The 12,610-nt window shown below is 39.3% G+C and overlaps 1 protein-coding gene across 1 annotated transcript in view; it reads right to left on the bottom strand.

Annotated features, from left to right (window-relative positions):
* Positions 1 to 12,610, bottom strand: part of LOC126291688 (uncharacterized) — a 142,207-nt gene that overhangs the window by 10,192 nt on the left and 119,405 nt on the right. The window contains exon 12 of the mRNA XM_049985311.1: positions 9,734 to 9,843. Within this exon, the coding sequence (XP_049841268.1) occupies positions 9,734 to 9,843 (110 nt within the window). The remainder of the gene's footprint in view (positions 1 to 9,733; positions 9,844 to 12,610) is intronic.

The raw sequence follows: 12,610 nt of genomic DNA, 5'->3' as shown, positions 1-12,610 counted from the left end.
GTCACGATGCATCCTGTAAACGTGTCCATAAAATACTAGACATCTTTTCCTAGTTACATCTGTGATCCTTTCACAGTACTCATAGAGCTCTCGGTTGGGTCACCTTTTATAGTTGTCACCTTCCTTGACTGGCCCCAGTATCTTCCTCATTATCTTTCTCTCCTGGATTTCAAGCTTTTCAGTAAGTCCCTTCCTACTGAGTACTAAACATTCTGAAGCATATAAGGCTTCAGGATGGATGGCTGTCTGGTAGTGCTTCAATTTAGAGCTACGGGAGAGACATTCTTTATCATAAGTATTCTTCGTCAGCTGGTATGCCAGCTCTAGCTTGTTGCTGTTCCTTCAGATAGATTAGGTTCCAGCCATTCTCCCAAGTACTTAAACCTGTTGATTTTCTTTATCTCTCCCTGGTTTAGATGCAGTGCACTAGGAGATTCGTCTATGTTCGTGATATACTGCGTTTTTTCAAGTGATACATGAAGCCCAACCTTTACCACTTGCTGTCTGAGAATGCTGGGTTGTTTCACTGAAGTTTCTATTGAAGCTGGTAGAAGTGATAGGTCATTATCAAATGCCAGGCAATCAACACTGAGCCCAGTGCACTTATGTCCCAAAGAGATACCATTTGGAATCCACTCTCGCGCTAACTCCTTCTGCCATTCTCTTATTATCTTTTCCAGGGCACAGTTGAAGAGGAGAGGGGACAGATCATCTCCCTGTCTTACTCTTGATTTGATTTCAAAACTTTCTGAGAGGTTTCCTCGTGAGCAGGTGTTGCTTAAAGTGTGTTGGGTAAGGCTGTGGGTCTCGTCACCTAGCCCTAGTTCTTGGAGGATGTTCTCGAGTGTAGGTCTCTCGACTGAGTCATATGCCTTTTTGAAGTCAACAAAGATGATGACATACTTCTTACCAGCCATTTTTACTTGCTGTAGCCCTGACTTCAGGTTCAGTATTTGTTCAGTACAAGAGCGCCCTTTTCTAAATCCTGCCTGGTATTTCCCTAGCTATGGGTCCAGTTGAAGTTCAGCTCTGTTTAATAAGGCCTTGAAGAAAATCTTGTTATGTGACAGATGCCAATAAGATTCCTCGATAATTATTGACATCAGTCAAGTCCCCTTTCTTGTGTAAGGGATGAATCAAGGCAGAAGTTCAGTCACTAGGTAATGTTTCAGTCTCCCAAATGTTTTTTATGATTTCTGTCAACTTGCTTACAGTCTTGTCTCCCACCTGCTTCCATAGTTTGGCCACTGTCAAGTCTCCTCCTGATGCTTTGTTGTTTTCCAAGGACTGGATAATTTCTATTTTTTCTTCTTTTGTCGGTGGTTGCGTGTTTGGATGCTTGGTGTTGTCCTGGTAATCAAAGAATGTAACAGGTGATTCACAGTTCAGGAGATTCTCAAAGTACATGGCCGGGAGATGGCAGTTGTCGGTATCGTTGTAGACTAGCTTCCTATCTGGTCCTCTGAAGTGGAGGCTAGCTGGATTGTAGTGGATTAGGTTCCATTAAAAAACTGCTGTAGAAATTCCTGGTGTTGTTATTCTTGAAGTCATCATCCAGTTGTATCAATTGGTCTTTTGTGAACTTCTGTTTTACCTGTCTCATGGTTCTGACAGTTAACTTTCATTGTTCTATGAACTTGTCTCTGTTCTCTTGTGCCTTCTGTGAGTTCCACTTCAGCCAGCCCAGTTGTTTCAGCATTACTGCTTCCTCACAGGTAGTTGTCCACCAGGCATGTTTCTTTTGTTTCAGTAATGGTGCAGTCTATGTGGCAACTTTCCCTATGTTCTTCCTCAATTCATCCCACTCTCTACTTTCTAGTGATTCCAATTTCTCTGTGAATTGGTTGCAAGTTAAAGGTTTTTCTATATCAAACTTAGTAAGCTTTAGTGACTGGGTTCTCTTAGTGTTCCTAGGCAGAAATCTCAGCTTTATTTTGGAGAGATAGTGGTCCAAATTTGCTCTTCTCAACACTTTTACATTGTGGATCCCTTTATGGAATTTCCTTGAGATGGCAACATGATCAATCTGAAATTCTCCTAAGAGGTTGTTGGGTAATGTCCAGGTCATCTGCTTTTGTCTTCATATTTTCTGTAATGTGAATGTGTGTCTAGTTCTTCTAAGAAATCCAGTTCATGCCATTTATTTAGTCGGTAGAGTAGTTTGACACTTTGCTCTACTTTTCCAAATGAGTGTCCTGTATGACGTATGTGTGCCTGTTGTATGTGCAGGTTTTAAGATACTCTGTGTACGTGGTGTTGAAATTTTGGTCTGCTTGTCCTAGGTAGAGCTTTCCTGGCATGTTACTTAGCATATTCAAAGTCTGAGTATAGGTCATGATTACACTATATTATGTATTAGTTTTTGTTGTAGTTTATTTTCTGCAGAAAACTCAACTTTTACTTTGCAGTTTTTAAAAATATTTCCAATCTTCTGTGATATATTGCCAATGTATGGGATGCTTTAGATATGCATTTGTTTTGGTTCTTTTCTTCCTCTCTCCCAGATGTTCTTTTAGCTGGGTTACAAAATAGAAATTGCATGATGCAAATACTGGACTTCCCAATCAGTACCATCAACCCATCAATATCTGCTTTGCAAATTAAATTATATAGTTCCAGAGACTTTTACTGGTCTCATACAGATGTGATTTTACATATACAGATTGAGGTGGTGAGTGAAAATTTGTACAAAGGCTAGAAATCTAACCTGCATCTCCTGCTTACTAGGCAAGTCTGTTAGCCACTAAGCCACCATGGTGCAGCGGTTCACAATTAGATAGATACAATCACATCCTATGCCAACATATTTATGGGCCATCTAGAGGAATCCTTCCCAAACATCCAGAATCATAAACCCCTTACCTGCTTCAGATTCACTAATGACATCTTTGCAATCTGGATTGAGGGTGAGGACACCCTGTCCACACTCCTTCAGAACCTCAACAGCCTCTACCCCCCTTTGCTTCACCTGGTCCAACTCAACTCAATTCAACAAACCACACCTCCTAGATGTTGCCTCCACCTCAAAGATGGCTACATCAGTATCTCTGTCCATATTAGACCTGCTAACAACATGCAATATTTCCACTTCAACAGCTGCCACCAATTTCATACCAAGAAGTCCCTTCCATACAACCTAACCACCTACAGTCATCACATCTGCAGTGACAAGTGGTCTCTCTCAAAATATACCGACGGTCTCACTGAGGCCTTCACAGAACATAATTATCCTCCCAAACTTGCATGAAAACAAATCTCCCGTGCCTTATCTTTCTAGTCTCCCACAACCTCCCAAAGTCTCACTCTCCAGCCACAGAGGGGCATTCCCCTTGTAACTCAGTACCACCGAGGAATGGAGAAACTGAATGACATTCTCCGACAGGGTTTCGACTACCTCTCATTGTGCCCTGAATGAGGAATGTCCTGTCATTTGTCTCATCAATCCAGCTCCTTCCCTGTTCTCATTCCAGTACTACACAGCCCTCACTTCACCAACACAGCCAGTCTTTTCCCTCCTCTCCTTTTCTGCCCCCCCCCCCCCCCCTCCTCCTAACCTCACCCCTGCAGTCCATCTAATCTCCTGACTGCACCTAGCTGCCCTACTCTCTCTTCACCTTGTCCTCGTGCAGTCCCCAGTAGCACTTCACTGCTCCCACTCTCCCCTGCTATCCCTTCCCCTCCCTGCCACAGCCTCCTCCTTACCCCCACACAGTTACCACTCCCACCATGTACTGCTGCTGTTGCTCCTAGTCTGGCTTCAGTTGCCAGAGGCTGCAGTCATGTATGTATGTATGTATGTATGTGTGTGTGTGTGTGTGTGTGTGTGTGTGTGTCATCGACACAGGCCTTGTTGGCCAAAAGCTTATATTTTGGCAATCTTTTTGTTGTGCCTATCAGTGACTCAGCATCTCTTGTTTTCCTTGTTACTATTTTCTAACAGATTACTATACTCAATGTCCAGCCTTCTTTCTCTTCATTCCTGTATTTCTGTTGTTGCCTTACAAACTGCACTCTACATTCTACTTACGAGCCAGAATGTATCAAACATTTTGGCCACGCACAGCAGGCAGCTACAACACCACACTGATTGTTGGTGCAGCATGTTATCTCCCACATTACTCCTACCAATATCATTAATCCTATACCTTTAAACTGATCGCTCTCCATACATCACTCTCCCATATTTTTGTGTGTTATTTCCCACATGATATTGTATCTCATTCTATGAACCCCTCCCAACCCCCCACTCTTTCCTGGTTTCCTCCCACTAATTTAACCTCATCCAGTCACATCTGCTATCCCTCTTCTTCACACTTGTCCACCCTCTGACCTGCTACCCACAGATAAACATTTTATTATTATTATTATTATTATTATTATTATTATTATTTATAACTTTTCTTTGATCTCATTGTGACTTCATGCCAATTTTAGCGAGTGCTCGCCTTTCACTATTATCAGGTCCCTCAGGTTTCATCTTGTGTCCCCCTTTTTCATCCGAGTCTTCCTTTTTGTGATTTTTATCACATATTTGAAAGTACTTTTTCTAATTTTTTGGGCATATTTCTACATTACTTTTTTTTTTTAATACCACACTGTAATCCCACTCCCCAGAGTGGATGATTCATGCATCATAGTGTCAGGATGAAATGGCTTTACAATTGGAAGTGTACTCCAAATGAAATCCATGGGACAGTATGATCCTTGAGGGCAAATCCTCAAAACTAAACCCAGATTCATCATGAAATTCTGGCAGTATAAGGACAAAATGCGATGTCACATACAGCCTTAGTTGTGTTGAAGTAAGAATTCTTTTGAATTCTTGTCAGACTAAACAAGCCAGGAATGGTCCTTTATTTTGTTCCAAGTCTTCACATATGCCTCTGAATTAATGGTTAACCTTTTTGGCAACACATCCAAGAGAATGACACAATCGGTATCCCAAAAACTGTCAGAGGGAGCTGCATCAAATTGGTTCTTTTTTGGAGATTGTGTGTGCTGTCACTTCAGTGACTGCCATTTTGTTTCCAGTGATGTCTCCAGGTTTTGTGACCTGCAACAATCCACAGTCGGAAGCTTCTCCATTGGTACAAACTGCTCCAATAGTTCAGATGAAATGATTTTTCTATGAATCCTGTGTTCTGTTGTAAGCATTTGTGGAACTTACTCCTATCAACTGCATCATTACCATATACTACACACAAGTGGTTAACGATGTTCACTACAGTTTCTTTTTGTGCAACCAACAATTTGATGACAGCAAATTGCTAGAAATGAGTGTACTGTACAGACCCATTTTGATGGTTAACTATGTCTCTGCCACCTGTCAGGATTGCTCAAGACTTCACATATGTGCCAAAGAAACAAAAAATTGAAAGCACCTATTTGTTTTCCCAAGTATACTAACAGCTTTAAAAATGTTGGAGCATTATTTATTTTAGGACCACACAGTTTACCTAAACTGCAGAGATGTAAACTGGCTTTCTCACATAACCTTGCACCCTACCACCCTACTGGATTTACCACGCCCTCCTCCTTTTACATTGGATCTCTATTTCTTTTTACATTTGTTTCCATCACCTCTCCTCCCAGCCTCTGTTACTCCAACTGTTTTCCCCATGTCCTCTTCCACTTTCATCCTCCTCATTAATCACACTATTAATTCTCCTTCTCAATTCTCTTCCTATTAATCCATCTTTAGTTCTCACAACGTTCTACCAATGTACTACTGCCTTTGACCTCCTACTCTAACAACCACCATTTTACCTTTGTTTCCCCTCTTCTTCACAACAGCTGGTTTCCTGTCAATCTTGAGACTTGGCACCATGTAATTACCATCTTTTTCGCAAAATGAAGGATTTTTGGGCAGGAAGCAAACTGAAAGAGGATGTTAGTGACTTGGCAGCAATCGAGTATGTATGTAGAGGGTATAGGAAAGCCTGTGGGGCACTATAACAAATATTTAAAATTGAATGTCAACCATGTAGCAAAATAACTAAGATATCAAAATATGCTGTAAAAGAAGTTCTCTTTAATTATCCTAAATAAATATTTCTGGAGGAACAAACATTTTTTACTTGCAGAACATATGGCATATTACTTTTTGCCACTCCCTGGCATATCCTAGTGCAGAATTTTGTTCTGGACTACAGATCCCCATTCATAAATTGCTCTATATGATGCAGCTCCCACATTTTAAATATAAATAACACTACAATACAAAATAACACTGACAAATCCAATGCAGAGTTTGACATTTATGTCATATACATTGGTATGCCACAGCTGTTCATGACAAGGCTTTGGAGAACATGTGCACCACATCGTCACAACTAGTCACTCACTAGCATGGTCTGGAGTGGAGAATATCACGATTTCATGACTGAGACTTCCTTTAAAAAAAAAAAAAAATGCTGAGTGTGATCACAACACAGCATTTATTTCATAAACACTTTAGGCTAGGTCAAGATGCAATAGTTCCAGATAGGGAAACCATTCTGTTATGGGTCATTAATTTGAGGAAACAGCACGTGAGTGTTAAAATGAAGCTGCTCTGTAGGGCCACATAGTGTCCAAACACTAGAACAATGCATCTGTGTGGTGGAACAGCGTGCACAGCACTCACTACCCGTCACTCACTCTGCACATGTGGATGCATATGATGCATATGGTCAGTGGTTTCCTCACTCAGTATCACACAGTGTGCACCTTCTGAGTACTTGGCAATGGGTGAGAGGTCCTGCCATGCAGCTAAGGAAAGATGGAGTCTATACAACTTTGTTACAATGTAGCAGCACTAATGGGCCTAGCAAGCATTGGAATGCATTTAGAGTTAGAATTACTTTTAGCTGTCAATTTAACATGTTTCCTATGGAGAAAGCATATGCTATATAACTGAGATCCACCAAGTATTACTACAGCAACTGAGTATAATTGTGTATAATGAAAATTAAAGAAATCAGATTGAAATCTGTACGATACCCTTGTGTTCAGCGAACATTGAATATAGACAATGGAGAAGAGAACATTAGTTGATTGAAAAATCCATTGTTTTATTCTAGCAGATCTAGATTTCGACTGTCATATAGTCATTTTCAGTGCATTTAACAACACGTGAAGGTACCCCAAAGCATCATATAGTTCATGATATTGGTAGTATACAGTGTACCGTTGTAATGAAACAATGGATTTCACACTCTATTGCTGTTCTTTTCTTCACTGAAAATCAAAGTGATAACTGATTATTGAATGTTACTGGAGGTAATTGATTTAGCTGTGTAACTGTAAATTGGTACGAAAGAATAGCTGATAAAGTAATGCTTGCATTCAGTCTGCTGCAAAAATCACACTGGCTTGGATGCATATTTTGGGCAGAACACATGGAAAGGATTTATTTTGCGCAGCATGACAACAGATTGTAATTCTCAGTTTTCTTTATAATTAAAAAAAAAGCTTCAGTACATTTACAGTATATGCTCTTTTGAGTAAATCGAGCAAATAAACTAATAAGACTCCTTACAGTTGATAATATTAACTACAATAAATGGAAGGAGGCAGAAACCAAAAGGCATAATGGTAAGCATAGATGAGCATTATTTGAATAAATTTCAATATGGATAATTATACCAAAAAATATCTCATTCAAATAAATTTCTTCATAAATAAATTATTTATAGCTTAAAGAACAAACAATGTAGAATGCCACTGTGTTTTCATTACTTATAGCTTCTTATATCTCTAGCAATGAGAAAAATGGCAAGTTAGCAGTTAAATAACCAACAAAGCCCAATTCAACTTACTCTGCACTTGTACACCCTCCCCCACTAACATGTAGAAATAATATTCATTAAGAAGCCAAAGATGAGAATGCATGCAACAGAAATTCTTTAAAGTGCAGCACTTCCCTTCATTGTACCAAGATCAATGACAATGTTACATACGGGTGTCTTGACAAAATAATTAAACAATTCATTTGCGTTTATAGTGCTACAAAATAAGTGACTAGAAGTAGTACTTGGTTGCTAATAACTAACATCAGCATACTTTACATTTAAAGAACTCCTAGAACATTTATTGAATGCTGGTGGCCATCCAAAGTAATCCAGAAGCGTTTTAGGATTTACTCTGAGTAAGTTTTCAGGTAGAATATGGAACAGTTTTTTGGTCTGATGTGTATCCATGCAATCATTCAGAGTTTCAAGATTCAATAATTTTGGTAGAGACACTGGATTTGAGAATAGAAGAGACTTCATAATATAGCAACATACTGGCAAAAAAAAAAGGAAAGAGCAAGTGTCAAAAGATGATTGGAAGACTTTTGTGCTTCTCTACATCAACTGGAATTATTGCAGTAATATCTTATCCACAATTTAAAAACTTACAGTTCACCTGTATTGCTGTTCATGACCAAGGGAGGCTTACAACAAATTACAGACACATAATAGCCAAAATGGGGTCAGAAGTTTCCAATAATTTTGAGACATAGAAAGAAAATTATATTTTGAATGTGATTTGGGAAGTGAAGCTGACATGGAATCACAATGAATTAGTTGCCGAAAACTACAATAGAACTGATTATTTCCTAATTTTTGCTGAAGAACATTGTGAGTTGAAAATCATACATCTTTATCATGAAATAAAGATAGTTTCGGAAAATATAATGCACAGATTTCCTCTCTGCATGTGTCGAATGCATTTTCTTTAGTGTCATATTGTCAAAGTTTCCGATGAGATATTTAAAAAAAACATTCTTATAATAACTAATATAAATACAACAAAAACAACATTTGTTTAATAAATGAAAAAGAATTGGAACAATAAATGTCACTGGATTTAAAATTTATCTATCGTCCATAACACCTTTTTTAACAGATGCTGGATATATGTTTTTATGTGTTGAGTGAATAATGTTTCAAATAATATTTGTTATTCATGAATAACAAATAATTATTTTTATCTGTATTCGTTATTCAAATAAATTTTAAACAAATCTGGTACTAAGCAAAAATATGTGCCACATGCTCACACAGCAAATTTGCAGCCTGTGTGCTGCTGAATGAGAGTATGTAACATCTGCATGGACACGTACAAACGCTCATTCGGCTGTCATTAGGCAAGGCAGCATCAGCAACCATTGCCAAAATATGGGATGTGCATTTGTGCACGTTCTCTCTCTCTCTCTCTCTCTCTCTCTCTCTCTCTCTCTCTCTCTCTCACACACACACACACACACACACACACACACACACAATAGCTGCATGGATGCCATGCAGATTGGGCGTGTGCTTGCACTGCTCTGTCAAATGCCAGAGAACATTCGTGCAGTGAAATATGCCTCTATCTTTGGTGTGCAGTTGCTTTGGGACTCTCGGACAGTACTGTAAGGAGAATTTTACACACAGATATTAAAACTTCTTTTGTACAAAATAGTGAGTGTGCAGGAAATTGGTGAATGTGATTGGGCCAGCTGCAGTGTGTGTTTATCGTGGAAGCTGTTGCAGCTGACACCAGTCTATTGCCTAGGTGATGAAATGCACTTTCATCTGTCAGGCAACATCAATAAACAAAATTTTTGGCCCTGCTCCACAAGTAATCCATGAGAGATGTCATGTCCATAGGAAACTGTACCTGAATCCCACCATTAGTTACTTTTATTTCTGCATGATCTCTTAAATCACACAGTGCAACAGTGCATGAATGCTGTTTTTGCAAACATGAGATACGCTCCTCTCACCTGGGATTCAGTTGCTGTACCATAGCACGTAGGACATTTGGGCCCAGAATCGATCCCAGCTGGTTCAGGCACTGGCTCGATGCACTTGAAGTTAGGGAATTCTCACACTCCTGTGCCAGTAAAAAGGCAAAACACTTACATTAGACAGCATATATTGCAGAGTTTCCATCAGCAGTGCTATGTCACAAAGAAAAGCCAGTGAGACTTGGGGAGAACAGAAGAATATTATTACATGTTGATTTTTCTTATACAATTCACATTACATGGTGTGTTTCATCACACACACTTTTCAGATTATGCATACACCACATGCAAGCACAATGGTAAAACAAAAAAAAGTGACACTGAAATTTTCAAGGACAGCAATGTCTGATACATTAAAAAAAAGAGCCAGAGGAATGCAACACAGGTGTATAGTTTCAGACAACTTCATTTAAAACTTCATAGATTCCACAACGAAACATTGTCTCAAAATTTGGTAGAAAATCCGAAGAAATTCTGGTCGTATGTAAAGTACACAAGCGGCAAGACGCAGTCAATACCTTCGCTGCGCAGTGCCGATGGTACTGTTACCGATGACTGTGCCGTTTAAGTGGAGTTATTGAACGCAGTTTTCCGAAATTCCTTCACCAAGGAAGATGAATGGAATATTCCAGAATTTGAAACACGAACATCTGCTAGCATGAGTTTCTTAGAAGTAGATACCTTATGGGTTGCGAAGCAACTCAAATCGCTTGATATGGGCAAGTCTTCACGTCCAGATTGTATACCTATTAGGTTCCTTTCAGATTACACTGATACAATAGCTCCCTACTTAGCACTCATATACAACCGCTCGCTCACCGATAGATCTGTACCTACAGATTGGAATGTTGCGCAGGTCGCACCAGTGTATAAGAAGTGTAGTAGGAGTAATCCATCTAACTACAGACCTATATCATTGACATCGGTTTGCAGTAGGGTTTTGGAGAATATACTGTATTCGAACATTATGAATCACCTCGAAGGGAACGATCTATTGATACATAATCAGCATTGCTTCAGAAAACATCGCTCTTGTGCAACGCAGCTAGCTCTTTATTCGCACGAAGTAATGGCCGCTATCGACAGGGGACCTCAAGTTGATTCCGTATTTCTAGATTTCCGGAAAGCTTTTGACACCGTTCCTCACAAGCGACTTCTAATCAAGCTGCGGCCCTATGAGGTATCGTCTCAGTTGTGCGACTGGATTCGTGATTTCCTGTCAGGAAGGTCATAGTTCGTAGTAATAGACGGCAAATCATCGAGTAAACAGAAGTGATATCAGGTGTTCCCCAGGGAAGCGTCCTGGGACCTCTGCTGTTCCTGATCTATGTAAATGACCTGGGTGACAATCTGAGCAGTTCTCTTAGGTTGTTCGCAGATGATGCTGTAATTTACCATCTAGTAAGGTCATCCGAAGACCAGTATCAGTTGCAAAGTGATTTAGAAAAGATTGCTGTATGGTGTGGCAGGTGGCAGTTGACGCTAAATAACAGAAAGTGTGAGGTGATCCACATGAGTTCCAAAAGAAATTCGTTGGAATTCGATTACTCGATAAATAGTACAATTCTCAAGGCTGTCAATTCAACTAAGTACCTGGGTGTTAAAATTACGAACAATTTCAGTTGGAAAGAGCACATAGATAATATTGTGGGGAAGGCGAGCCAAAGGTTGCGTTTCATTGGCAGGACATTTAGAAGATGCAACAAGTCCACTAAAGAGACAGCTTACACTACACTCGTTCGTCCTCCGTTAGAATATTGCTGCGCGGTGTGGGATCCTTACCAGGTGGGATTGACGGAGGACATGGAAAGGGTGCAAAAAATGGCAGCTCATTTTGTATTATCACATAATAGGGGAGAGAGTGTGGCAGATATGATATGCGAATTGGGATGGAAGTCATTACAGCAAAGACGTTTTTCGTCGCGGCGAGATCTTTTTACGAAATTTCAGTCACCAACTTTCTCTTCCGAATGCGAAAATATTGTGTTGAGCCTAACCTACATAGGTAGGAATGATCATCAAAATAAAATGAGAGAAATCAGAGCTCAAACAGAAAGGTTTAGGTGTTCGTTTTTCCCGCGCGCTGTTAGGGAGTGGAATAGTAGAGAGATAGTATGATTGTGGTTCGATGAACCCTCTGCCAAGCACTTAAATGTGAATTGCAGAGTAGTCATGCAGGTAGATGTAAAAAATACTATCCACTTTTAATGTTTTCATCATGCTCATGAATCACAAAGATAAAAATAGTACACAATGATACTCTTAACATGTATCTGTATACCACCTCCTAGATGTCGTAAGGTAGCCTTATTCAAAAAGATCCTCAGACATGAACAGAAAAGTATTTGTAAACAACTTTTTAAGTTTGTGTTATCTGTGCTCCAGTTATTCATAAGGAAAATGTTTTAGTGTGACTGTCATGTGTCTCAGTCTTCAACAAGCACCATATACTTTTGAACAACTGTACTAGAGATGGGATGTCCAACTCTTCCTTGGATATCCTGTATTACAGCATTTTTTTTTAATCCTCCCAGATCCCTTACTGACTGCCTGTTTCCTTCTATATTTCATCTGTGATCACTGTTATAAATATTAACCCCATGAAGTACTGCCGATAGTTCAAATTCCCTGACTGACAGATATAAAAAAAATGTTTGTGTAATAATCAGTATTATTATTGACAGTCTTTTTCTGGTCAAGCTTGCCTGAAAAAGAAGATAGTTTGGTTGAAGGAATGTGGATTACTTACAACAAACTTCATTAAGGAATAAATGTACTGAGAATCACAGGTTATATATCCAATTCTTTGACTTAGGTTTACATTTATTGCATTGTAAAACCTTTTGGTTTGTT

Source organism: Schistocerca gregaria, chromosome 9 (genome assembly GCF_023897955.1).
Source record: "Schistocerca gregaria isolate iqSchGreg1 chromosome 9, iqSchGreg1.2, whole genome shotgun sequence".
NCBI lineage: Eukaryota > Metazoa > Arthropoda > Insecta > Orthoptera > Acrididae > Schistocerca > Schistocerca gregaria.
The sequence above is the reverse complement of the archived record's forward strand: the minus strand, read 5'-3'. Positions and strand labels throughout refer to the sequence as shown.